Source organism: Pecten maximus, chromosome 2 (genome assembly GCF_902652985.1).
Source record: "Pecten maximus chromosome 2, xPecMax1.1, whole genome shotgun sequence".
Classification (NCBI taxonomy): domain Eukaryota; kingdom Metazoa; phylum Mollusca; class Bivalvia; order Pectinida; family Pectinidae; genus Pecten; species Pecten maximus.
In genome coordinates this window covers 37,116,043-37,142,425 of record NC_047016.1, presented here as the reverse complement: position 1 = coordinate 37,142,425, position 26,383 = coordinate 37,116,043, and the positions used below count along the sequence as shown (strand labels likewise).

The window sequence follows — 26,383 nt, the reverse complement described above, 5'->3', positions numbered from 1 at the left end:
CTTTTAGTTTAAAGAAAATGTTTATGTCAAAACAGAACTAGCAGTAAAGCAAATATAATTAATTACTAAGTATCGGTAATTAATGTATTTACATAAAGAAATATTTCAGAACAAAATAAAATAAAAACGTTTGTATACATTAGACCATTTTGCGTTATGTTTTGTCTTGGGACTTCACAAAATTATGTTTTATTTATGGATTTTTAATGGAAAAGTCTTTTTAATTATTTATTAAGGCTAAATTTATCAGATTTTCATATTTCTGCAATCTAAGCAAATGTTTAAAAATAATCCTGTCTATGATCAGACAGTACATTATTCTGAAAAGAGACAATCATATAATGTCGTATAAGTGTTGTTACAAAAATCATACACTATTTAATGGTATGGCTGTATCTTATATCAAAGTCGGTCATGTGTTAAAAACCGATTAAATTTCAGAAACATATTGAACTTAAAATGTAATGCAACAAGAACAGCTGTCTAGAATGATTTGACCAAGGGAGATAACTCACACAAACTCTATCACAATTCAGCACTAAATGCTATTTTTTCATCTAACAAGGCTTTTACTGTATCATTCTGCTAATTTCATATCTATTCTGGAATAGTCCATGAGGATAAGAAAAAGATGGCTGCAGAGTAAGAAATGAACAGGATCATAAGTTCTGAATCTACCTTTTGCCACCAGATCAGTAATGATGGCTGCCATATCATCCTGTCCTCCATCATTCGATGTACGACCCCGAGCTTCATCTTCCTTCTTATCATCATCACCAGACACATCACCCTCATCTCCAGAGGACAGCACTTCTTCTTCAAAGTCTGAAGGAAGCTCCTGAAAATCTGCATAGAGGAATCAAACATAAGGTATAGGATTGGTTTATTTTGTTTAATGTCCCCTTTAGCAGCCAGGGTCATTTAAGAATGTGCCTGGTTTTCGAGGTGAAGGGAAGTCAGAGTACCCGCAAAAAAACCACTAGCCTACTGACAGTACAAGGCAACTGCCTCACCTATGTTTAGAACTCACAACCCAGAGGTGGTGGGGTGGGGGGGGGGGGCTAGTGATAAAGTGCTGGGACACCTTAACCACGCAGACACTGTGGCCCCGTGAGGTACAGGCCAAACAGACAGGGTTTATAAAAAGTCAATACGAGGGTGAGTCAATGTTGAATCTGCTTTGTACAGTCTATGAAACTGATTTCAAAAACAACTGGATTAACTGCCCTTTAACTCATTCCGTTCCATTGTCAAATAGTCGACAAAATTTAAAGCACCCTCTTCCGTAGTCGACAGGCTAAGCTGATGCTATTTAAGTGTTGGTGTGTTGAATTCAGCACCCGACGCATACAATTGTCCAATACAATGACATAATAAAAGGTATTTAAGACTTTCAAAACAAATATTTTGGTTGCTTAATTTCATTTTTCATTTTATTTTATTTCATTTTTCTCGTCAGAGTAACGGGTGATATTTACTTCAAAGCTTGTTGATATTAAGGACAGACAATGGTCCAAATCAGTACATACCTTCCCTCTGCTGCATCCTGTCAATGTCGTCATCGCTATCACTGCCTGAGCCACCCCTCTTCCGCTGACGTCGCTTATACAGCTCCTTGCGTTCCTTCACCAGTCCAAGACTAAACAGTTTCTCAATGACCTTGGTCTTGCTGCGTTTGACCTCCATGTGAGACATAATACTACCAAGTGGGTCTGAAATCATCAGATGACAAAAAAGTCTGTTTGATTACCATGATCATCAATAAACAAAAATGTATACACATGACCATTGTAGGATGTCATACAAAACAAGGGGTTGCTCACACTTTCAGTACTTTTGAGGGAAAAATTGCATGTATTGTTGTCCTGATGAAGCCCAAACTTTGTGCAAAACAGCTAGACCAGAAATAAAACAAAAGGCCAACTGGACCTGTATCACATCAGTTGTGCAGCTGATCAAAAAAAAGGACTGCTGTCAGATTAATTCATGTGAATCTCCAAGGTAACTTAGGTCATGACCATTGAAATCAAATTCATAATCATTTGATTCCTGTGACCTTGAAAGAGGGTCAAGGTCATTCATCTGAACCAGCATGGCAGCTACACATATCAGCATATTATTGTTAGGTCTTTTGGTTAAAAAAAGGTAATAATTTGAACATTTCAATATATTTGACCTCTGTGACCTTGACAGTAGGTCAAGGATGATATCTTGAACAAACTTGGTAACCCTTCATCCCAGCATGCTATTCGCCACATTTATTGGCCCATTATTATGACCCCGGGCATCTGGAATTGGTTATTGAATTTGCTTAATTGGAAAAGTTGATGCCGGACAGATGATGGACACCACACTTGCCTTTAAGCACACAAGAGAAACAGTGCTGGTTGTACTATGTTATGACCTTTTAGTTATTTGTAAGTGAAAAATCTCATTACATTCTGACATACCATTGGTTGAATGAAATCGGTCATAGAGGTTTGCCAAGTCAAACTCCTCTTCTTCTGTCCAAGGTCCTGGTTGTCCACTACAAAACACAAATATTTTCTAGTTAAACACGACCAAAAGACAAGTATTATTGTACAGTGTTTACTGGAGGTTCACATATTTTCTCAAGAGTAGTCTTAATGGATACAACCAAAAGCTTAATAGCATTTTAGGAGTTGGATGATCGGTTCGCCGATTGTCAGCATATATAATGTGACCAAGTGGGATGTCCTGCTGGATGCCTTCAGCAGTATGCTTCAATAAAATAACACTATAAAGTCAACATCAGATTTGCGCTATCAAAAGGAGACTAACACACAAAAAAAAACAACAAAAAAACAAGGCAGCCTCCCAAAAAACATATACACTACACTTATGCATCTTTCGCACAGGGTAACCAGGTTATTTATAGCATATTAAACTTTAATAAAAGAAAAAGGTTTTATTTTACAAGTTTTTGCCGAGAGTAAATGGTATTAGTTAGATGTTTAATTAAGGGGGAATAAATCTGAGGGCTGCATGCACATGCAATCACAATAGGCTTTTAGAACCAAATATTGTTTTAATCCTATGGCCTGTGACTGCAGCCATTTTCCTTCAAGCAGACTTGTTTCTCAAATCTTTCTCCAGAGATCTACTGATCCTTTCATCCTCATTCTTCCATACATCTACATACCCTGCCTTTTTCCTCTTTATGTCTTTGACACTGCCAATCAAGCCCTGTTTCTTCAGCTCCCTAAGGACCTGGCCTCGTGTTTTTTCGGGGTCTGTGATTCTTTCCATGATACAATCCACCACATCTTTACCTATAATATAGCAGAAAACAGATGTCACACACCAAAAGATTGAAGTTACAGGTCATATGTAATCAGAGGTGACAATGTCCTTCAGATCAGACAAGCTTGAAACTTGTATCTGCACATCATTTAAAATTGTAACAAGTTCTGATTGTTTTGAACATAAATGACTATTGCTAATCCATACATAAACACAAGGGAAGGATTTAGAAAGATTATTAGGATATCAACTAGAACTGAGATCATACCCCTCAAGAAGGTTAAAATATCACAAAAGAGATTTTCAGAATTCATCTCCGGTTGATTCAGTGTAACAGTTATATAGCTTCTGAATGTGAAATGCACTGTGTTGTTATAGTTGTGTCCTTAAGCAAGATACTTTACCCTAACTGGATAGCATATGAAAAGCATCCTGTGTGTTATTTAGTGAGGTAGCCACCAGCTGCTACAAGGAGAGTGCACCTCAAAATGACAGTTACACCATTTATTGTAAAATGTCTAAGCTGACCCCCTACCTGCCTCCACATTGCCTTGATGACAAACCCATCAATGACCCTTACCCCGCGTATTGTAAAATGTCTAAGCTGACCCCCTAACTGGCTCCATATTGCCTTGATGATAAACCCATCAATGACACTTATCTCACTTACTGTGAAATGTCTAATTAGCCGACACCCTTTTCTCTAACACTTACTGGAATCGTCTTGGTCCCGGTATTCCTCAAACAGGTGTCGTACCTCAGTCTCCAGCTCCTCTGTCCACAACACCTTCCCCTTACTAAAAACACAGGACAAGTTTGAAATATTAGAAATGCGTTACATCCTTCATATTTCAACATTCAACATTCAACATTCCAACATACTTCAATGAAATAGCCCTTTTAAATATATTTTTTATATATATTATATGAAGTTTGTTTTTTATAGCTTTTTCCTATCTTTTCTGATATCAACATCCCGTGACGATGAATGATGGGAGATTTTCATTGATTGTTACCCAATGAGATTTCGTATTCCTTCACCGAATCAAGGGAAGTTTGAGGACTGATTTTGATATTTTGGAGTACTGTAGGCTTTGTTAATTAAGTTTGGCCCAGTTTTACCTTTGGTATGTACCATATCCATCTACTAATTCACTGGCTTCCTTGCTTGACTTCCAGAACAGTAATTCCATGAAGGCTTTGGGGTTCTTTTCTGCTGTTTCCACAAAGTTGCGTACAGTAAACGTAGAAAACTTTACAAGCTCCTAAGAAAAATCACAAGCAGGTATAAGCTCAAACTAAATTCACCTTGAAGCCATTCCCCAAAGCATTTTGAAGCACAGCAAATGAAAAAGCATTTCGCTTTATTTCAGAAAGTTCATTCAAATTATACAGGGCAACCACATTTTATTTCAAAAGGACCCACTTTTATAAAATACCTTGTGCAGATCAAGAAATTGACACAAAGTTATTTAGTTCAATTAGGAGCACAGTACCTCATATTTGCATTACTTTCATTAGAAAATAAAAACATTTTTTTATTAACAGTATATCGTTTTTCTCAAGCACAAACATTCCAACAACCTTCAAGCATCTTCACTATTGAAACAGTCCATTCTCACTAAATGCCCAAATCTACCTTGTAGCGGTCAAGTTTGGCGAGCGGACTAAGCAGTATACGTTGGAACAGTCGGAACAGGGAGGCCTGGAATACGAGACCTGTGTGTCCAAGGTCTACACTGACCCGGTGTAGCATCTTAATCACGCAGTGGTTTGTGTGGGTGGTGTTCTTGTCAAAGTCAGCCAACAGGAGAACATAACACTTCAGTATATTACCAGAACTGAACCTGTGCAAACAGGAAATACGTACTATCAACTTCGTATAATCAAGATTTTAAACTGAGAAATTATAAAGCAAACGTTCACATATAGTACCATATTACAGCTCTTGTATGTACACCATTTCAACAAGGGCCCAATGGGCCCAAATCGCTCACCTGCAATGCAGTGATCTTTTCATATATGGATCCTGCAGTTATTTGAAAGCATGCTACAGGACCAATATAATGTCTCTCTGCACTTTGGCTTTTCACTAAAAGTCATTTAAAGATTTAAGCATACTTGATCGACGTGACCTTGAATGTGAGTCAAGGTCATTCATTTGAACAAACTTGGTAGCCCTTCATCCCAGCATGCTACAGACCCAATATCAACTTGCTGGGACTGTTGGTTATTGAGAAGAAGTCGTTTAAAGATTTTAGCCTTTTTGACCCCTGTGACCTTGAATGAAAGTCAAGGTCATTCATTTGAACAAACTTGGGAGCCCTTTACCCCAGCATGCTACAGACCCAATATCAACTCCCTGGGACTCTTGGTTATTGAGAAGAAGTCGTTTAAAGATTTTAGCCTTTTTGACCCCTGTGACCTTGAATGAAAGTCAAGGTCATTCATTTGAACAAACTTGGGAGCCCTTTACCCCAGCATGCTACAGACCCAATATCAACTCCCTGGGACTCTTGGTTATTGAGAAGAAGTCGTTTAAAGATTTTAGCCTTTTTGACCGCTGTGACCTTGAATGAAAGTCAAGGTCATTCATTTGAACAAACTTGGTAGCCCTTCACCCCAGCATGCTACAGGCCAAATATTAGGTCTCTGGGACTGTTGGTTATTGAGAAGAAGTCGTTTAAAGATTTTAGCCTTTTTGACTCCTGTGACCTTGAATGAAGGTCAAGGTCATTCATTTGAACAAACTTGGTAGCCCTTCACCCCAGCATGCTACAGACCCAATATCAACTCCTTGGGACTCTTGGTTATTGAGAAGAAGTCGTTTAAAGATTTTAGCCTTTTTGACCCCTGTGACCTTGAATGAAAGTCAAGGTCATTCATTTGAACAAACTTGGTAGCCCTTCACCCCAGCATGCTACAGACCCAATATCAACTCCCTGGGACTCTTGGTTATTGAGAAGAAGTCGTTTAAAGATTTTAGCCTTTTTGACCGCTGTGACCTTGAATGAAAGTCAAGGTCATTCATTTGAACAAACTTGGTAGCCCTTCACCCCAGCATGCTACAGACCCAATATCAACTCCCTGGGACCATTGGTTATTGAGAAGAAGTCGTTTAAAGATTTTAGCCTTTTTGACTCCTGTGACCTTGAATGAAGGTCAAGGTCATTCATTTGAACAAACTTGATAGCCCTTCACCCCAGCATGCTACAGACCCAATATCAAGTCCCTGGGTCTTTTGGCTATTTAGAAGAAGTCGTCTAACTTTTTTTTAACATATTTGACCCCTGTGACCTTGAATGAAAGTCAAGGTCATTCATTTGAACAAACTTGGTAGCCCTTCACCCCAGCATGCTACAGACCCAATATCAACTCCCTGGGACTCTTGGTTATTGAGAAGAAGTTGTTTAAAGATTTTAGCCTTTTTGACCCCTGTGACCTTGAATGAAGGTCAACGTTATTCATTTGAACAAACTTGGTAGCCCTTCACCCCAGCATGCTACAGGCCCAATATTAGGTCTCTGGGCCTTTTGGTTAATGAGAAGAAGTTGCTTGAATGGAAAGTTGACGCCGGACGGACGGACGACGGACGGACGACGGACGCCGCGCCACGGCATAAGCTCACTTGCCCTTTGGGCAGGTGAGCTAATAAAAAAAAGCACACAAAAAACCTCCAAATCTGATTCTGACCTACTTGTATATTGTATCTATTTTACTAATAGAGAGAACCTCTCTGATTGAACTATCAGGGGACCTCTCGGATAGGACCCCCTATCAACAGCTGTATGGTCATTTAAGGATGGCAAGGAGAACTCTCCGACTGGACCGAATAGGAGACATACAAATTTAACAGGCAATAATGCTCATTTCACTGAAATAGATTTGACAGGAATAGAGTGGATTCAAACAGAATATATCGTAGATAGGGTTACTTAGAATAATGTGGAGTCCAACAGAATATATCGTAGATAGGTTACTTAGAATAATGTGGAGTCCAACAGAATATAAAGCAAACAGATTCCTCTTAAATCTAAATAATCAAAAAATGTTGTGCTAATTTCTTGGTTATACCATAGCACTTCAGACATCAGAAACATACTTGTTTACAAATTCTTTGAAGTTAAATTCCTGCTCAGACACACTAGTAGCCCTTGTCTCCTCTTCCTCAACTGAAATCAGACATACAGCAATTTTTATCAAAACAACCTAACATAATACATACAGTTTCATATAAGAATAAAGACAGTCATCAAGATCCCCTGCCCATGCAAATATTGTACAGTAGGATTCAGCCAATCAGGTCACAATAGCTTCATTAAATATAAGCTACATATGCCGATAATCAAACTTGAGGGAGGACATTTGGTTAAACAAGAGGCCCAATGGGCCTGTATCGCTCACCTGGCTCTACAGCAACTTTGAAGTTGATTGAGGTCATTTCTAAAGATACTATGTTGATTACCTCTTTATTCAAATATCATTGTAAGCTAGTTTTATTCATATTAAAAATTTTCTAGTCCTTCATTCCAGCATTCTATTGGCCTAATATCAGGTCTTGGAGGCTCTTGGCTTTCGCAGAATTATTGTTTACAGATTTAAGCTGATTTCAACCCTGTTACCTTGAATGTAGGTCAAGGTCATTTATTTGAACAAACTTTGTAGCCCTTCACCCCAGCATGCTACAGGCCCAATATCAAGTCCCTGGGCCTCTTGGTTATTTAGAAGAAGTTGTTTGAAGATTATAGCCTATTTGACCCATGTGACCTTGAATGAAGGTCAATGTCATTTATTTGAAGAAACTTTGTAGCCCTTCACCCCAGCATGCTACAGGCCCAATATCAAGTCCCTGGGCCTCTTGGTTATTGAGAAGAAGTCGTTTGAAGATTAAAGCCTATTTGACCCATGTGACCTTGAATGAAGGCCATGGTCATTTATTTGAACAAACTTTGTAGCCCTTCACCCCAGCATGCTACAGGCCCAATATCAAGTCACTGGGCCTCTTGGTTATTGAGAAGTCGTTTGAAAATTATAGCCTATCTGACCCATGTGACCTTGAATGAAGGTCAAGGTCATTTATTTGAACAAACTTTGTAGCCCTTCACCCCAGCATGCTACAGGCCCAATATCAAGTCCCTGGGCCTCTTGGTTATTTAGAAGAAGTCGTTTGAAGATTATAGCCTATTTGACCCATGTGACCTTGAATGAAGGTCAATATCATTTATTTGAACAAACTTTGTAGCCCTTCACCCCAGCATGCTACAGGCCCAATATCAATTCCCTGGGCCTCTTGGTTATTGAGAAGAAGTTGTTTGAAGATTATAGCCTATTTGACCCATGTGACCTTGAATGAATGCCGATGTCATTTATTTGAACAAACTTTGTAGCCCTTCACCCCAGCATGCTACAGGCCCAATATCAAGTCCCTGGGCCTCTTGGTTATTGAGAAGAAGTCGTTTGAAGATTATAGCCTATTTGACCCATGTGACCTTGAATGAAGGTCAAGGTCATTTATTTGAACAAACTTTGTAGCCCTTCACCCCAGCATGCTACAGGCCCAATATCAAGTCCCTGGGCCTCTTGGTTATTGAGAAGAAGTCGTTTGAAGATTAAAGCCTATTTGACCAATGTGACCTTGAATGAAGGCCATGGTCATTTATTTGAACAAACTTTGTAGCCCTTCACCCCAGCATGCTACAGGCCCAATATCAAGTCACTGGGCCTCTTGGTTATTGAGAAGAAGTCGTTTGAAAATTATAGCCTATCTGACCCATGTGACCTTGAATGAAGGTCAAGGTCATTTATTTGAACAAACTTTGTAGCCCTTCACCCCAGCATGCTACAGGCCCAATATCAAGTCCCTGGGCCTCTTGGTTATTTAGAAGAAGTCGTTTGAAGATTATAGCCTATTTGACCCATGTGACCTTGAATGAAGGTCAATATCATTTATTTGAACAAACTTTGTAGCCCTTCACCCCAGCATGCTACAGGCCCAATATCAATTCCCTGGGCCTCTTGGTTATTGAGAAGAAGTTGTTTGAAGATTATAGCCTATTTGACCCATGTGACCTTGAATGAAGGCCGATGTCATTTATTTGAACAAACTTTGTAGCCCTTCACCCCAGCATGCTACATGCCCAATATCAAGTCCCTGGGCCTCTTGGTTATTGAGAAGAAGTCGTTTGAAGATTATAGCCTATTTGACCCATGTGGCCTTGAATGAAGGCCAAGGTCATTTATTTGAACAAACTTTGTAGCCCTTTACCCCAGCATGCTACAGGCCCAATATCAAGTCCCTGGGCCTTTTGGTCATTGAGAAGAAGTCGTTTGAAGATTATAGCCTATTTGACCCATGTGACCTTGAATGAAGGCCAAGGTCATTTATTTGAACAAACTTTGTAGCGCTTCACCCCAGCATGTTACAGGCCCAATATCAAGTCACTGGGCCTCTTGGTTATTGAGAAGAAGTCGTTTGAAGATTATAGCCTATTTGACCCATGTGACCTTGAATGAAGGTCAAGGTCATTTATTTGAACAAACTTTGTAGCCCTTCACCCCAGCATGCTACAGGCCCAATGTCAAGTCCCTGGGCCTCTTGGTTATTGAGAAGAAGTCGTTTGAAGATTATAGCCTATTTGACCCATGTGACCTTGAATGAAGGCCAAGGTCATTTATTTGAACAAACTTTGTAGCCCTTCACCCCAGCATGCTACATGCCCAATATCAAGTCCCTGGGCCTTTTGGTTATTGAGAAGAAGTTGTTTGAATGAAAAAGTTGACGCCGGACGGCCGGACGGACGGACGGACGACGGACGCCGCACCACGGCATAAGCTCACTTGCCCTTCGGGCAGGTGAGCTAAAAAGTCTACCAAGCAAGTTTCATGAAAATCCAATCAATCTTTCAAAAGATACCTTGTGGCAAGCAATCAGCTAATCAGATCACAGCAGCCTCATTAGATATGTGCAGAAATGCAGATAATCAAACATGAGTGAGGGATTTAGGTAATAAATCTACCAGGCTAGGTTTCATCAAATATCATTCCTTCAAAAGGTATTGTGTAGAAAGTGAATTCAGACGGACGAAGGGAACCCATTTGTATATCCCCCGGGGCCAACTGTTGTTACAGTGTAATTAATGTTAAATTCTAAATTCATTTCTTTCCAATCAATAGCAACAAGTTTACTTGACAACATTAAAAAACAAGGGCCCAATGGGCCCAAATCGCTCACCTGCAATGCAGTGATCTTTTCATATATGGATCCTGCAGTTATTTGAAAGCATGCTACAGGACCAATATAATAATGTCTCTCTGCACTTTGGCTTTTCACTAAAAGTCATTTAAAGATTTAAGCATACTTGATCGACGTGACCTTGAATGCGAGTCAGGGTCATTCATTTGAACAAACTTGGTAGCCCTTTACCCCAGCATGCTACAGACCCAATATTAATTCCATGGGACTCTTGGTTATTGAGAAGAAGTCATTTCAAGATTTTAGCCTTTTTGACTCCTGTGACCTTGAATGAAGGTCAAGGTCATTCATTTCAACAAACTTGGTAGCCCTTTACCCAAGCATGCTACAGACCTAATATCAACTCCCTGGGACTCTTGGTTATTGAGAAGAAGTCGTTTAAAGATTTTAGCCTTTTTGACTCCTGTGACCTTGAATGAAGATCAAGGTCATTCATTTGAACAAACTTGCGAGCCCTTCACCCCAGCATGCTACAGGCCAAATATTAGGTCTCTGGGACTGTTGGTAATTGAGAAGAAGTTGTTAAAATTTTTAGCCTTTTTGACCGCTGTGACCTTGAATGAAGGTCAAGGTCGTTCAATTGAACAAACTTGGTAACCCTTTACCGCAGCATGCTACAGACCCAATATCAACTCCCTGGGACTCTTGGTTATTGAGAAGAAGTCGTTTTAAAATGTTAGCCTTTTTGACTCCAGTGACCTTGAATGAAGGTCAAGGTCATTCATTTGAACAAACTTGGTAGCCCTTTACCCCAGCATGCTACAGGCCAAATATTAGGTCTCTGGGACTGTTGGTTATTGAGAAGAAGTCGTTTAAAGATTTTAGCCTTTTTGACTCCTGTGACCTTGAATGAAGGTCAAGGTCATTTATTTGAACAAATTTGGTAGCCCTTTACCGCAGCATGCTACAAACCCAATATCAACTCCCTGGGACTCTTGGTTATTGAGAAGAAGTCGTTTAACGATTTTAGCCTGTTTGGTCCCTGTGACATTGAATGAAGGGCAAGGTCATTCATTTGAACAAACTAGGTAGCCCTTCACCACAGCATGCTACAGACCCAATATCAACTCCCTGGGACTGTTGGTTATTGAGAAGAAGTCGTTTAAAGATTTTAGCCTTTTTGACTCCTGTGACCTTGAATAAAGATCAAGGTCATTCATTTGAACAAACTTGGTAGCCCTTTACCCCAGCATGCTACAGACCCAATATCAACTCCCTGGGCCTCTTGGTTATTGAGAAGAAGTCGTTTAAAGATTTCAGCCTTTTTGACTCCTGTGACCTTGAATGAAGATCAAGGTCATTCATTTGAACAAACTTGGGAGCCCTTCACCCCAGCATGCTACAGGCCAAATATTAGGTCTCTGGGACTCTTGGTTATTGAGAAGAAGTTGTTTAAAGATTTTAGCCTTTTTGACTCCTGTGACCTTGAATGAAGGTCAAGGTCATTTATTTCAACAAACTTGGTAGCCCTTTACCCCAGCATGCTACAGACCTAATATCAACTCCCTGGGCCTCTTGGTTATTGAGAAGAAGTCATTTAAAGATTTTAACCTTTTTGACTCCTGTGACCTTGAATGAAGGTCAAGGTCATTCATTTGAACAAACTTGGGAGCCCTTCACCCTAGCATGCTGCAGGCCAAATATTAGGTCTCTGGATCTGTTGGTTATTGAGAAGAAGTCGTTTAAAGATTTTAGCCTTTTTGACTCCTGTGACCTTGAATGAAGGTCAAGGTCATTCATTTGAACAAACTTGGTAGCCCTTCACCCCAGCATGCTACAGACCCAATATCAACTCCCTGGGCCTCTTGGTTATTGAGAAGAAGTCGTTTAAAGATTTTAGCCTTTTTGACTCCTGTGACCTTGAATGAAAGTCAAGGTCATTCATTTGAACAAACTTGGTAGCCCTTCACCCCAGCATGCTACAGACCTAATATCAACTCCCTGGGACTCTTGGTTATTGAGAAGAAGTCGTTTAAAGATTTTAGCCTTTTTGACCCCTGTGACCTTGAATGAAGGTCAACGTTATTCATTTGAACAAACTTGGTAGCCCTTCACCCCAGCATGCTACAGGCCCAATATTAGGTCTCTGGGCCTTTTGGTTATTGAGAAGAAGTTGCTTGAATGGAAAAGTTGACGCCGGACGGACGGACGGCCGGACGGACGACGGACGGACGACGGACGCCGCGCCACGGCATAAGCTCACTTGCCCTTCGGGCAGGTGAGCTAAAAACCAAAACAAAACAAAAGCAAAAACAAAAAAATACAGAAAAGGGTGTCAATTACAACTTTGATTTCACTAAATAATTAATTTGACCGTTCTATTTTTCTTTTCCAGTTTTATGTCAAATTCCACCAAACGTTTTTGTTTTACAAACAAGAATCTTTCATTGCCTTCACCAAGTATTTTGGCTGGCTGTTTCAAAATCTACCTTCTGAGGTATTTATTACAAACCGATTCTGAAGTTTCATTAAGCTAAAAAATATGTTGTCATACACAGTTTCATCAGCAAAGAAAAACACAACAACAGAAACACAGAGGTCTCGTCAGTAGTTAAGCCTACCTTCTGCTCCTTCCTCATACCCATCCATTGTTGTCTCCTCTACCTGGCTCTCTGGAGGTGCCCCTACAAATCATAATGCCTATGGTTACAGCTTTTAAGAACATTTAGAGCTAATTGTTGGCTAAAATTATAGTTTCTTAGAATGTTAACAGCTAACAATTAACTAACAAGGTATGATTATAACTTTAGAATGTTTAGAGCTCTAACAATCAATTGGCTTTAGTTGTAATTTTTTTAGAATGTTTACAGAGCTACAATCCCTTACAAAGCATTAATATTTATTGGGATAGCAGCAAATGTTTTTTTTTTGATATTATTTGTCATGGCTAATGGAAACTCATGATGGTAATATTTTAAACAAAATTCTGTTTTGAATAATTTTCGATATTAAATGAAAACAAAATTTGTTAGTTCAGCTAAATTCTGTTGATTTGTAAACCAACTAGTTAGGTAAAATTTGCAAAATATACAAATCTTAAGATGGGACAGATGAAAGCTACATACTCTGGACATAGACATACTTATTTGTGATGTTCTATATGTCTAGTAATTTTCAAGGCTCAAACTTCTCTCTTGATTTTATTTAAAATATCATTTTTACACATGACATTTTAGGACATTGCATCAAATGTCAACTTTGAAATATATATCTTGATGTAATTAACAAATATTGAGGATCATACTTGGTAGAGTAGCCATAAAAATTTCCCTCAAGGCCATGAACTCTTCCTCTGGACTAATGTCTACACTCCCAAACTCATTCCTCTCCGGCCAGATCTCCCTGAAATCAACAACACTGTGGTCAACAGTTGGTACTTTATCAGAATTTAAGCGAGTAATCACAGACAGGAAATCTTAAAGACATGCTATGTTTAAGCACTATATTCCATTTCTGTATAAACATGTGTGAGTAAAGGGACTTCTTGGAAGAACATTTGGTAACCCTAAAATGAATAAAGATAAGCCTCTTCAGTAAAAGGCTTAAGCAATGACGTTTAAAAGCTAAACAAGGTTCCTGTTGCTATCTTTGAAAGTACACTGTAAGTCTGAAAGAAAATCCACTTTCATAAGATGATTTTCAAACATGTCTCACATGAATTAACCGCTTTATATATACAAAACCTCTTTAATAACATCTAATCTATTCATACAAAAGGAACAACGAGGGCCAATCACCTACCTGGCAGCTCTCAGGAGTGCAATGCCATTTCCTGGCTGGGAATGTCGCAGAGCATCCTGTATACTTATCATGGCATTGACCCTAAAACAGAGAACATCAAAACAAGTGTTTATATAACGAAACATGAATCAGTTAAAATCTGTGAAGGATGTGTCTTCATCCAACAAATATTTGTACCTCAATGGAAATAATTTAAACAATGTACTCATTATAACACGTAAAACTCGCCAATCTTATCCTTTGTCTATATCTCAAAGCATTACTGCATGTTACTACCTTATATTTACATTCCTAATGTGGTTTGCTGATATGAACATACCAAGTGAAAACAACAAACATATGACCATGAATACACTATGAAAACCGTATGAAAACATTGTCTCTCGTGCTGATTTTCCACACATAACATCAGAAAAATATCAATACACTTGAAAAATAGTCCTCGTTTCATTTCCGTAAATTATGTTTTCTTTGTAATCTATTTACATAAATTAAATCTAATTTAACACAAATTATTGTATTCGATGTTATTTCATGTCTCCTTGTTTTAAATAACAAACAAAAAAAAAATAAATAAACTACTGCAAACTGCGGAGTGGAAGGACACAGTAAACGATGGTGCATAGGCGGGATCTCCCGGCTGTTCTAATAATTTGGCGTTTCGTCCTATACATGACAAATTTTTCTTTTTAATAAAATTTCTCGTTTTCTCGATATAAATTTTTTAAAGCAAGGTTATGTAAATATATGAATTGAATAGATTTTTTTAATTTTCATTGCGGCTATGAATACCAGTAGCTAGTTACATATCCTCCGAGGCGCGCTACCGCGCCCCACGGGATATGTAGCTAGCTACTGGTATTCATAGCCGCAATGAAAATTAAAAAAATCTATTCAATCCATATGTAGGATAGTATTTCAACAAAATTAGCTGAAACTTATTTTTCAGTTGGTGTTGCCCAGTATTCACAATATCTTAATATTTACAGTATATTTCACAGGAGTGCCTGATATTTATGTTTAAGTTCAGGTATGTCTTAAAATTTTTTTTTGATAATCTCTACCAGCATGCCCCATTACTTTATTTTGTCAGGAGTAAAGTGTACCCCTCCTCTGAACATTTGAGGGGCACAGTGCGACGAGATGGTAAAAATGAAATAGCATCAAAAAGTGTATAAGTTCATATGATGTACTGTAGTCAAATCGGCTATGCTTTGTTTAACACTCTCGTAACACTGTTGGTGTCAATATGATCATACTAGAGACAAACAATTCTAAAAAGTAAGTCAAGTCTATTACCATCTCAGAGAGTACATATGCAAGTGCTTACAGCTAGTACACTTCACATTAGTCATTAGTCTGATGAGATGACAGTGTAGTCCCCTAAATGTCACACTCTTAAATATCATATTGGTAGTGTCTTATAACTTCCGTCTGATTTACATTAACAACCTGAAGAAAATGTTCCAGAATATGCTTTTAACTATTTTTTTTTCTGTTTTTGCACCCGTTTTTATGTGCATGCAGTGCACCCTCGACATTGAGCATTAGTGTGTGCATGAGATTTGTTGAGTGAATCATGTACAGCTGTATGTAATGTGGCACACTGGTAGAGCAAGATTCATTTTTTAGGCGCAGTCTCAATGTGGCAGCTGGTGGCTACCTCACTAAATAATGTACAGGATGCCTTTCACATGCTGTTCAGTGCCATGAGGGTAAATTGTCTTGCCTAAGGAAACATCCATAACAACAATGTGTTTCATATTGAGAAGCCATAAAATTGGTTCATTGAATCAACTAGAGATGAATTCTTAATGGGGCACACTGCTCTACTTTCATTTTTTATAACTTGACATAATTATGCGAAACGTAAAACTTCTCCTCCTGAATGGTGAATACCTTTGTTGCTCCTCCTCAATTTCTGAAGCAGCATCAAAGGGAGAGACATCTGTTGGTATCTCTCCACGTCCCTGGAACAGGGAGGATAAGTCTGTTGACAGGTCGTCCCACATGTCCTCTAATTGTTGGGGGGTGTGCTCTTGAGGCTCAATATTTTCTGTCAATAAACTTATACAATTAAATATAACATTTTTTTTGTCAACAGTTTAAATTCAAATACTACATTATTTTTGTGAATCGTTGATAATTCAGGACTAGTTACAATTAAAAAACAAAACAAAAAAACAGATGACAATGGACATTGCATCTTTGGCCTAGGTGATCAAAAAAAGCTGAACAGATAAAAAAAAAAGATTTTTTTTTTTCAGATTGAATTACTAAGATAAAGAGGAGTTCTAGCTACAACTATTAAAATACTTAAAGCAGAGTCTTGAGTTTGCTATAACGATGGAAGACTGTACTATGTCTACATCAATAGAGGTACATTTACAATACCTTTTGAAACATCTTTCTTCTGTCTTTTCTTGTTTTTCTTCTTTTTGCTCTGGACTACAAGATGGGAATTTCTCTGTGTTTCATTATCCAGCATCTTTAGGAACAAATGAGTAGTCTCTACAAGGTCTTTTAGATAAGTCCTGAAACAGAAACCTACACCTGTCACTACAGATTAACTGAGACTCCAGTAGTAGTGTGTATCTCTACACATGTAACTACAGTTTAACTGAGACCAGTACTAGTGTTTATCTCTACACCTGTAACTACAGATCAACTGAGACTACAGTAGTAGTGTGTATCTGGATGGAGACTACAGTATTAGTGTGTATCTGGACTGAGACTACAGTAGTAGTGTGTATCTGGACTGAGACTACAGTAGTAGTGTGTATCTGGACTGAGACTACAGTAGTAGTGTGTATCTGGACTGAGACTACAGTAGTAGTGTGTATCTGGACTGAGACAGTATTAGTGTGTATCTGGACGGAGACTACAGTAGTAGTGTGTATCTGGACTGAGACTACAGTAGTAGTGTGTATCTGGACTGAGACTACAGTAGTAGTGTGTATCTGGACTGAGACTACAGTATTAGTGTGTATCTGGACTGAGACTACAGTAGTAGTGTGTATCTGGACTGAGACTACAGTAGTAGTGTGTATCTGGACTGAGACTACAGTAGTAGTGTGTATCTGGACTGAGACTACAGTAGTAGTGTGTATCTCTACACATGTAACTACAGATTAACTGAGACTCCAGTGTAGTGTGTATCTCTACACATGTAACTACAGATCACCTGAGACTCCAGTAGTAGTGTGTATCTCTACACATGTAACTACAGTTTAACTGAGACTCCAGTATTAGTGTCTATCTCTACACCTGTAACTACAGATTAACTGAGACTCCAGTAGTAGTGTGTATCTGGACTGAGACTCCAGTAGTAGTGTGTATCTGGATGGAGACTACAGTAGTAGTGTGTATCTGGACTGAGACTACAGTAGTAGTGTGTATCTGGACTGAGACTACAGTAGTAGTGTGTATCTGGACTGAGACTACAGTATTAGTGTGTATCTGGACTGAGACTACAGTAGTAGTGTGTATCTGGACTGAGACTACAGTAGTAGTGTGTATCTCTACACATGTAACTACAGTTTAACTGAGACTCCAGTATTAGTGTCTATCTCTACACCTGTAACTACAGATTAACTGAGACTCCAGTAGTAGTGTGTATCTGGATGGAGACTACAGTAGTAGTGTGTATCTGGACTGAGACTACAGTAGTAGTGTGTATCTGGACTGAGACTACAGTAGTAGTGTGTATCTGGACTGAGACTACAGTATTAGTGTGTATCTGGACTGAGACTACAGTAGTAGTGTGTATCTGGACTGAGACTCCAGTAGTAGTGTGTATCTGGACTGAGACTACAGTATTAGTGTGTATCTGGACGGAGACTACAGTAGTAGTGTGTATCTGGACTGAGACTACAGTAGTAGTGTGTATCTGGACTGAGACTACAGTAGTAGTGTGTATCTGGACTGAGACTACAGTATTAGTGTGTATCTGGACTGAGACTACAGTAGTAGTGTGTTTCTGGACTGAGACTACAGAAGTAATGATTATCCTGACCCTACATTGATTTTTACCAATTTGCAACTATATTTATTACTATTAAGAGTTAACTTGTTAAATTGTCAACTTAGTGAACACGTTATTTCTCCTAAATCTTCTATCACACCTTACAGTTTTGCTGGAAATGTGGACGTAGTTCATACCTGGATTGTTGGCTCTGATTGAACTTCCTGAGTAGTGTCAGGAATATGTCTCTAAACTCCATCATGTAGAAGATGTTGCCCTTCAGGACTTTGGAGCTCTCCATAAGTTGAGGGTTTTTGGATCGGTCCATGGCGTCGAGCGTTAGCAGGAGTTCCTGATAGGCTTTTAGGGCCAGATGTACACTGAAATGTCATGGCATCATGTAAAATGTTATGAAATGTGTGAATGTTAACTTCTCAGATTTTTCCAAGTTAATTTCTAACTGGTAAACACAAGTTTTTAACATACAGTCAAACTTGTTTATCACAAATTCCATAGGACAGGGGGAATCATTTTGTAATATCTCAAATGTATTTTCAGATTTTATCAAGTAAAGTCACATCAATTAATTAGTTTGTTCTCCGGCCATTTTTTTGAAAAAATAGATGAGGAAGGGCGGTATTTATTTTACCATTTAATTGGATCAAAACAGATGCTTGTGATTTATCTTTATTTCTCATTCATATCAAAATGAATATATTCTAATAAATCCTCTAAAGCAACTTCTGTGTTCATTAATTTTTTAACAAGAGTACATACCGGTATATCAAAGCTATCGGCCGCTAGAGATAGTCAGCCATTTGCATCAACTAGCTAGGTCTTTTTAGTGCTTGTAACTGCTTTTCGTTGAAACACTTGAAATAGAGGTGAGACTTAATGTGCGAACCAGAATGCGGAACATTTTTTCAAGATTACTCCCCCCTCCCTGAGTTTACAGATGCCTTAAAGCAATTTCATTTCTCTGCTTTTGTGAAATCGCTAATGCGGCTAATTTGTTTTGGATCGAGCAGGCCTGACAACCAATCAATGATTTTTTTTTTGGTCTAAGTCTCAGCCAAAGTTGGCAAATTCCTAGTCAGGAGAAATTTGTGGCGAGCCTGTTCATGTCTTAGAATAGTTTTACTGTGCTACTACTCACCGCTTGCCCCAAACAATGGCTTCCTTTTTCTCCATCATCTGCATCTCGTAGTACTGTATCATTTGTACTTGTATGTAATGGAAAGCTTGGACAGACATTGTCTCCGACACCAGCTCAACACGCTTACTGTGATGGCGACAAAACTCCATGAAGAATCGGATGCTCCATAGATAGTATGTCTCATCATGTTCCTGTGTCCTCTCATGATTCAGCACATCCTTATAACATACAGCAAATTGTCAATAAAGAGTAGTAGTCATTTCATCAACATTTAACGCTCTTTCTCATACAGTGAGGATGCTATACAAATAATCAAATATACAGTCGAACCTTGTTAACTCAAAGTGTTAGTCAGTGGGGTCAAAAAAATATTGATGGCAAAATCTTAGAATGAAAAGTTATGATAAAATCTAAGTGTATTAATTATGACAACTTTCAGCAATGTTGCAAATAAAAATAACGTATCTTATCCTTAAAATCTTGCAAGGACATGAAGTGCACATATATGTGGTACAAACCTTGACGGCATACATAAGAGGGTTGTAACAGTTCTCCAGGAATTGCACACAGAACTCCTTCAGACCAAGACGAATACTCAGAGTTGAACGTCGGACCAAATCCTTGTCCTTGATTGGCTGTCTGTTTTTTGCAATCTTTTTAGGTTTTTTGTTCACATCAAAAGATAAATTACTAACGTCATGTTGTGCTTTATGAAAAATGACATCTCTTTCACTGATAGATTTCATGTTCTTCACAACGTACGTCCCACCAAATCGTGAATGTCTGAAATAAGACAAGTAATTAGCACATAGACTAGACAGGTTTATGTGGAGGACGCTGAACTTATAATAACCTGACAACCATTCCTATCTTCATTTGAGAATAAAACACATGATTTATTAACATTTATAATTAATCATCATGAACTGACTCACAGAATCGTTTTCTCTGCAAAACATTGACATTAATCAATACAGAATTAAGCAGACATTTTTTTTCTATCAATAATATTATTTATCATTTCATCAGAAATGTCCTTATGTCATAATGTCATCAAAGTTACAAAGCAAACATGACATCGACAGATTCTATAAAAGTTAGTAGTGTCTTTTAAACTTTAAAAAAGTAGTATTACCTGGTACTAAACTTCTTGTGATCCGAAACTTTTCGCACCCGTTCCTGTTCTCTAATCATCTCAAGTTCCCTGTAAGACATGAGTGACCAAATGACATTTCAAGGTGATTATATTTACCTAAAAGTTTTCAGTAATCATTGCAGAAAACATCAATTTGTCATTAAAATAGAATGCTGCCTCTTTTTTAAGTCTGGTTAAACTGTCATTATGTGTAGTTAGATCAGGTATGAAATTAAAGGTTTCTATTCAAACAACACCTCAAATGAGGTGTCAATCCTGAATCATCATGCTACCTTTCATCTTTCTCCTTCTGGCTTTGTGATCGTTGAACTCCAGCACAGGCCAGCACCTCTGGTGTCTGTAAAATTGTGTCAATCATCAGAAACAATCGGTTTATCACAATTTAACCCTCCTCTTATAAATAGCTTTGTAATTTCAGGAATAATTCATAACAGAAATTCTACAGTATCATATCAATTTTGTAATTGAAATATAAAGGCAATTTTTACAATGAAAATGTTACTGACAAAATCAATGTAAAAGTAACAAGTAATGGACATAATTGATTGCGAGTTCACACAATATATCATCTTATTAAAATATCACATATACAAAATACATCATTTTCTGTCGGAATATATCTTTTTTAACTAGGGATTGACTTTTCGTTAAGTTCTTTATAAAGAAATGCAAAACAAACAGAAAATCATTCATTGTTTTCAAGATGAATAACAAATATTTTTGAAATATGGGCTGAGTATTGCATATTTCACATGTGGGTTAAGGGCTATTCCAGTAAAACATCTACCCCACCCCAGGACTCCAGGTTTTGTTTAGAGGTACCACACATAGAATTTTCTTAACTAATTGCATAGAAGTTATAGGAAGGAATTATAACCATGGATTGAAGTGATTTAATCTGGTGTCCTGGGGTCAGGTAGATATTTTAATGAAATAGACCTGAGTATTGTTCATACACATGATATGTATTGGGAACTCGAGAATATTTCCTATAAAGGTGTTGAATTTGATGACTTGGTAAATATGTTAACTGACCTGCTCCCGAAACATCAGAGACACAATCTCAAGGACGTGCATAGAGAATTGACGCTCCTCCTCCGAGCTGGCTATATAGAGCAGGAGATCTTCTAGTCCACTGCAGTGTATGGCCCTAAATACAAACACTTATCTAAGTCTTCACTTTCATATGAACACACCCACATGACAGATAAATTTTAGATGAGCCTATCAGAAAGCATTTACCAGAAACATTTAGCAGGGATCAGACATGATTTATGGTGATATGCCCTTTTTACTATCTAGGGGGAATAGCCGGGTTTTGAAGGGGCCATCCAGAAGCTAGTGGGAATTATCATAAGGTTTTTTCAAGCTAAATTTCTACATTTTCAGCATACGATTCATGGATCTATGGCATGTTTTACATACTAAATTTGGTGATGGTTTTGATTTAAAAGTGTACAAAAAATTATGCAGTGAAGTTTTCATAGCAAGGTATTTAAAATTATTGGCAACATAATTGATGAAATAAGAACAATATGTTCAAGGGTATTTGAATAATCTTAAGGCAAACAACTCCACTTGGAAAATTCATCTGATTCAATTAACGGTGAAGTATTGGGAATATAGAGTGTTTATATTAGGGGCCATGAATAAGTTGAAAGATATTTTTTATATAAAATAATGAAAATACATATTAAATTACAAACACAAATAAATGTTCATCAATTTGAAACAAAACTATTAACAATATACATTTCTAACTTAAGTAGAAGACTTACCAGATAACTTGGTCATGGATAGTAGCATCATCATCTGTCCTCTGTCAGAAGATTATATTCATAGTTATAGTAGTTAAAATTACGCTTGAATGGTGGAGATATATCTACATATATAATCAGACTTATTTCAAGGGTGATTTAGAAAAAAAAACAAGATCTTCTCAATGTCAAAATTTAATGATTTTCAAACGAAAATCTGAAAAAGGATTTACACTCATGTTTATGTCTTCACATACAACATGTGGGAATCTAATCTTTTGTTACCATTTCAATATAAAGTTCAACTATAACAAGTCAAAACGTTGAAAACTTAAAGCTGACTCATGATCACTTTTAACTCTTTACCACCTAATGAATACATATGACGCCCCTGCTATTTCCCCAAAAGCTATACTTGGTGAAGCCCTAGAATGATTAATAGCTAACTGAAAATTTTTAATTAATTAATGATTTAAAACACTGAGAAGAAAATAATTTATTGTTGAAGATATGATTGTCATACACCAAATTAATCATGAGAGTCTCCAGAATTGAATTACAGTTTGCAAATCCAAAAATAAAGTTTCACTTCAACTCATATTTACAGGTAAGTCGGCGAGCTCTACAAAAAGGTGGCAAATTTGAAATGTCGTCATTAGGGTTACAGGTAGGGGCGTCGGATGTCGTCATTAGGTGGTAAAGTATAGGGAGTGCTAAGTGGTAAAGAGTTAAATATCAACAACAAAATGAAATATTTGATGATGTCAAACTGCCACAAACCTGTTCTTGATCTTGATTGGGTGGTACATGGAGGATGTTTCTAATGAGGATGAGAATTCTCTCAATGAGGAGACGGTCCTCCTCCTGCCGATGTTCCCAGTCCTACAAAATGTGATAAAAAACAAGTCATATACTGAGTCATCCAAGTCCATGAGTTTTCCAGGACTTTCTGTCATTAAATAAAGGATTTTTCAGCAATGTTTTTGGGACAGTGAGCAATTTCTGGGAGAAATTTACATAGTTACAAACTTAAATGTTTATACTTTCTTCATCTTAAATTAACAAAGTTGTACAATTGTAACCACACAAAATTGGTTGCACATGCATTGGTGACAAAGAAATGAATGTGCCTCACAACTTTTGTTTTGTTGGTTTTTGTCAGGGTATTTAAAACATGTTTGTTAGTGGAACTTAGCCCCCACCCCCTCAAATCTGGTTTCTTAAAATCAAACATCTGAATACCTCACAAAGAACACCTTACCAGCTTCAATAGTTGTCCTAATCGTTCTGTTAATGTACTGAAGAAGTCTTCGTCCACAAACACCTAAAACAGTAACACAAGAGTACAGGATATGTCAGTAACTGAGTTCAATTAACATTATGCAGATCAACACATGAGACATCAATTGGGCTGATGATTTACAGTTAGAAATTAAAGTCAAATGGGACAAACACCTACACACACCCTTACAACACATGAACATCTTCAATATTACAACAAAAACTTTGTTTTAATTTAAATCATGGTGGAAGAATCGAAGGAGCTAGAGTAGAAAGGCCATTGTTAAATCTTCCTTACATCTGCTCGTCGTAGAAGGATGAATTACAATAGCAGAACAGTTCCAGGACTTTTTATGAGGGCTTTTAATTCGGGCTGTTAATAGGCCCGATTCCCAAATGAAAGTGTTTCATATTCTAGCCAAATTCCTGAAATTTACAGTTTACTCCAGAAAAAAAACTTTCCCATTTCACCAATTTCTTTCAAAAATAAGACTTAAAATCCCCAGTGAGAGAAAGGCCTGGGGTTGTAATTCATAAATAAGCAACATACACTTGAATACATTCTGTCAGAATAGATTCTTAAATAAATCACTTACAACTAAATAAGATATCTTACTACACAATAACACACACCTCTTTGTATCCTTGCAGCTCTGCCTCGACCTCAAGGTAATAGTTGTACATCGTTTTATCAGCTGGGATAGCATTTTTGAAACAAATAATCGCAGGCTGTGTCAAGTTCACCAAAACCCTGTAACATGCAATCAGCAGGCCTTGTTAATTGTATCCATATATGTAAGAGAAATCTTTATATTCCTGTTTTTATGGTTTAATAATATAATCAGGCCAGGAAGGCAGTAGTTTTGTAGGATTTTCTCAAACAAACCCAGAACACCATTTCCAAAATTTTGATGGAATCTCAATAGTAAGAGATATGATTGTCCATGGGTATTCAAAATTTGAGTTGCAACAGTATGAGATATAGCAAGTATTGAAAATTTGTGCGAGTCCCACAGGAAAAGCCTAAGTCCTGGACTAAAGTATATCAGATCTCTCATCACTGGAAAGGGGGCTAAATGTATCTGGCTTGATGGGCCATGTGGCCAGTTTACTCTTCAAATGTTTCCTGAATTATACAACTGTGGTCTATATTTTACTTTCAAAATAATTTTTTTTTTTTATTTAATGATTTTTTATTTAATTTAAAACCTGATAAGTGTCTCAAAGAGTTGCCGTTCCTCATGGTACTGCTTGACTAATGGAACAAGGTCCTTTTGTACAATTTGGGCATGACCAAGCTGTCGTCGAATATCACAAGTTTCATCTTCCCGCTTCAGAAATCGAATCAGGTCCTTTACAGTTTCTGAAAACAATAACAATAAACAATCATCAAATACAGGAAAAACTGCTGTGTTGAAACGCTTTGGATTTAAAAAAATGATATGCATACCCGACAGAAGATGAATCTATTTTTTGTTATTTGATTGTAAATATGTTATTGTATATAAATATCTATATTGAGAAACTCAAATATTTAAAAACTATTTTCCATATAGCTATAAATTATTTATAGACTGTATAAAATCTGCCTTTCTTGAAATGAACATGTATCACTTGAGATTTAATGGCCATTTGTGATTAAAACAGGTTGTTGACCTACCCAGACAGTCTGGTTCCTTGACATAACGATTACCCTCTAGGTATCCTAGGGCACTACATGTGGCCTGCAACTCCACATGCATAATGGCTACAGGGTTCCTATTGGCATCAACTGTAGTCTGAAAAATAATAATTCCGGATTCACAGGGGGCAAATTCAACACTTTTTTTATTCTGTGGATATTTTGTTTCTACCAGTTGAACTGATAATTATACACTCGACAGCAACAACATGCATGCTCACAAAAGAAACACCAAAAGCTTGCAGGGCAATCTAATTAAAATCTAGATTCTCATTCTGTAACATGAACATCTAACAACATGGATATATCCCATAAGGGTCACTTTAGGGTGACCTTTTGGATTAACCAATCAAATGACTACTTTCAAAATCTTTGAAGTGCATTTTATAGGTATGAACTAGCATATGACTGTATAGCTAGGCTGTATAGCTTGCATTATCTGTCAATTTGGTTCAAGTCATTTCGTCCCACCAAGGATTTATAGCTATACATACTGAGAAATCGTTTGCTTCGAATGGATATATCGAGGCTATAATTTTAACCAAATGGCTTGCTTCGATGACATGTACAAGTTGACAATTTGCCCTGAAAGTGAAATACACATCACAGAGGTCATCAGAATGTGACCCCTTTTTGGGATGTTGTTATAATTAGATGTTCATGTAACACAATGAGAATAAGGATCTAGATTTCAATTAGATTAGCTTGCAGAGAAGTTTATAAACAACATTCAAACATCTATTGAAAGCAGTTTTGATCATATCTAATATGTAAAGTTTATTAGGTTATCAATTGCTATATTGTTTTAATAAAAACTGATTGCATTATATATGCTAGTTTCAGATGTTGGTTTGGGGTACTCCTATAACATAAGAGGCCGCTGGCCGGCTCTTTTTCTATCGGATATTATTTTGCCGACTGCGACCTCTTATTTCCTAAGCACTACAATTCTTTGATGCAGTTTCCGCCCCAAATTCAGGCGCAACGAAATATGCTTGAAAATTTCCGCCCCAAATTCGGGCGCAACGAAATATGCTTGAAAAAACCACTTAAGTTGTTGACAAGTCATTACAACGATGTCTACGTATCATGTATGCATTATTTATCCCATATGTATGTCACAGACAAAAA

The 26,383-nt window shown here is 37.5% G+C and overlaps 1 protein-coding gene across 2 annotated transcripts in view; it reads right to left on the bottom strand.

Annotated features, from left to right (window-relative positions):
* Positions 1 to 25,343, bottom strand: part of LOC117321968 (protein timeless homolog) — a 34,333-nt gene extending 8,990 nt beyond the window's left edge. For both annotated transcript variants that reach the window (XM_033876609.1, XM_033876608.1), the window contains exons 1-25: positions 25,232 to 25,343; positions 24,781 to 24,934; positions 24,205 to 24,322; positions 23,552 to 23,614; positions 23,071 to 23,172; positions 22,312 to 22,352; positions 21,569 to 21,683; positions 20,806 to 20,870; positions 20,513 to 20,581; positions 19,896 to 20,160; positions 19,378 to 19,595; positions 18,419 to 18,601; positions 16,652 to 16,791; positions 16,157 to 16,313; positions 14,258 to 14,338; positions 13,761 to 13,858; positions 13,078 to 13,140; positions 7,367 to 7,436; positions 4,904 to 5,111; positions 4,387 to 4,529; positions 3,979 to 4,061; positions 3,164 to 3,293; positions 2,451 to 2,527; positions 1,530 to 1,712; positions 679 to 846 (exon numbers count right to left, since the gene is read on the bottom strand). In XM_033876609.1, the coding sequence (XP_033732500.1) occupies positions 679 to 846; positions 1,530 to 1,712; positions 2,451 to 2,527; positions 3,164 to 3,293; positions 3,979 to 4,061; positions 4,387 to 4,529; positions 4,904 to 5,111; positions 7,367 to 7,436; positions 13,078 to 13,140; positions 13,761 to 13,858; positions 14,258 to 14,338; positions 16,157 to 16,313; positions 16,652 to 16,791; positions 18,419 to 18,601; positions 19,378 to 19,595; positions 19,896 to 20,160; positions 20,513 to 20,581; positions 20,806 to 20,870; positions 21,569 to 21,683; positions 22,312 to 22,352; positions 23,071 to 23,172; positions 23,552 to 23,614; positions 24,205 to 24,322; positions 24,781 to 24,934; positions 25,232 to 25,313 (3,076 nt within the window). In that variant the 5' untranslated portion in view covers positions 25,314 to 25,343. The remainder of the gene's footprint in view (positions 1 to 678; positions 847 to 1,529; positions 1,713 to 2,450; positions 2,528 to 3,163; positions 3,294 to 3,978; positions 4,062 to 4,386; positions 4,530 to 4,903; positions 5,112 to 7,366; positions 7,437 to 13,077; positions 13,141 to 13,760; positions 13,859 to 14,257; positions 14,339 to 16,156; positions 16,314 to 16,651; positions 16,792 to 18,418; positions 18,602 to 19,377; positions 19,596 to 19,895; positions 20,161 to 20,512; positions 20,582 to 20,805; positions 20,871 to 21,568; positions 21,684 to 22,311; positions 22,353 to 23,070; positions 23,173 to 23,551; positions 23,615 to 24,204; positions 24,323 to 24,780; positions 24,935 to 25,231) is intronic.
* Between the last annotated feature and the right edge of the window lie 1,040 nt (positions 25,344 to 26,383).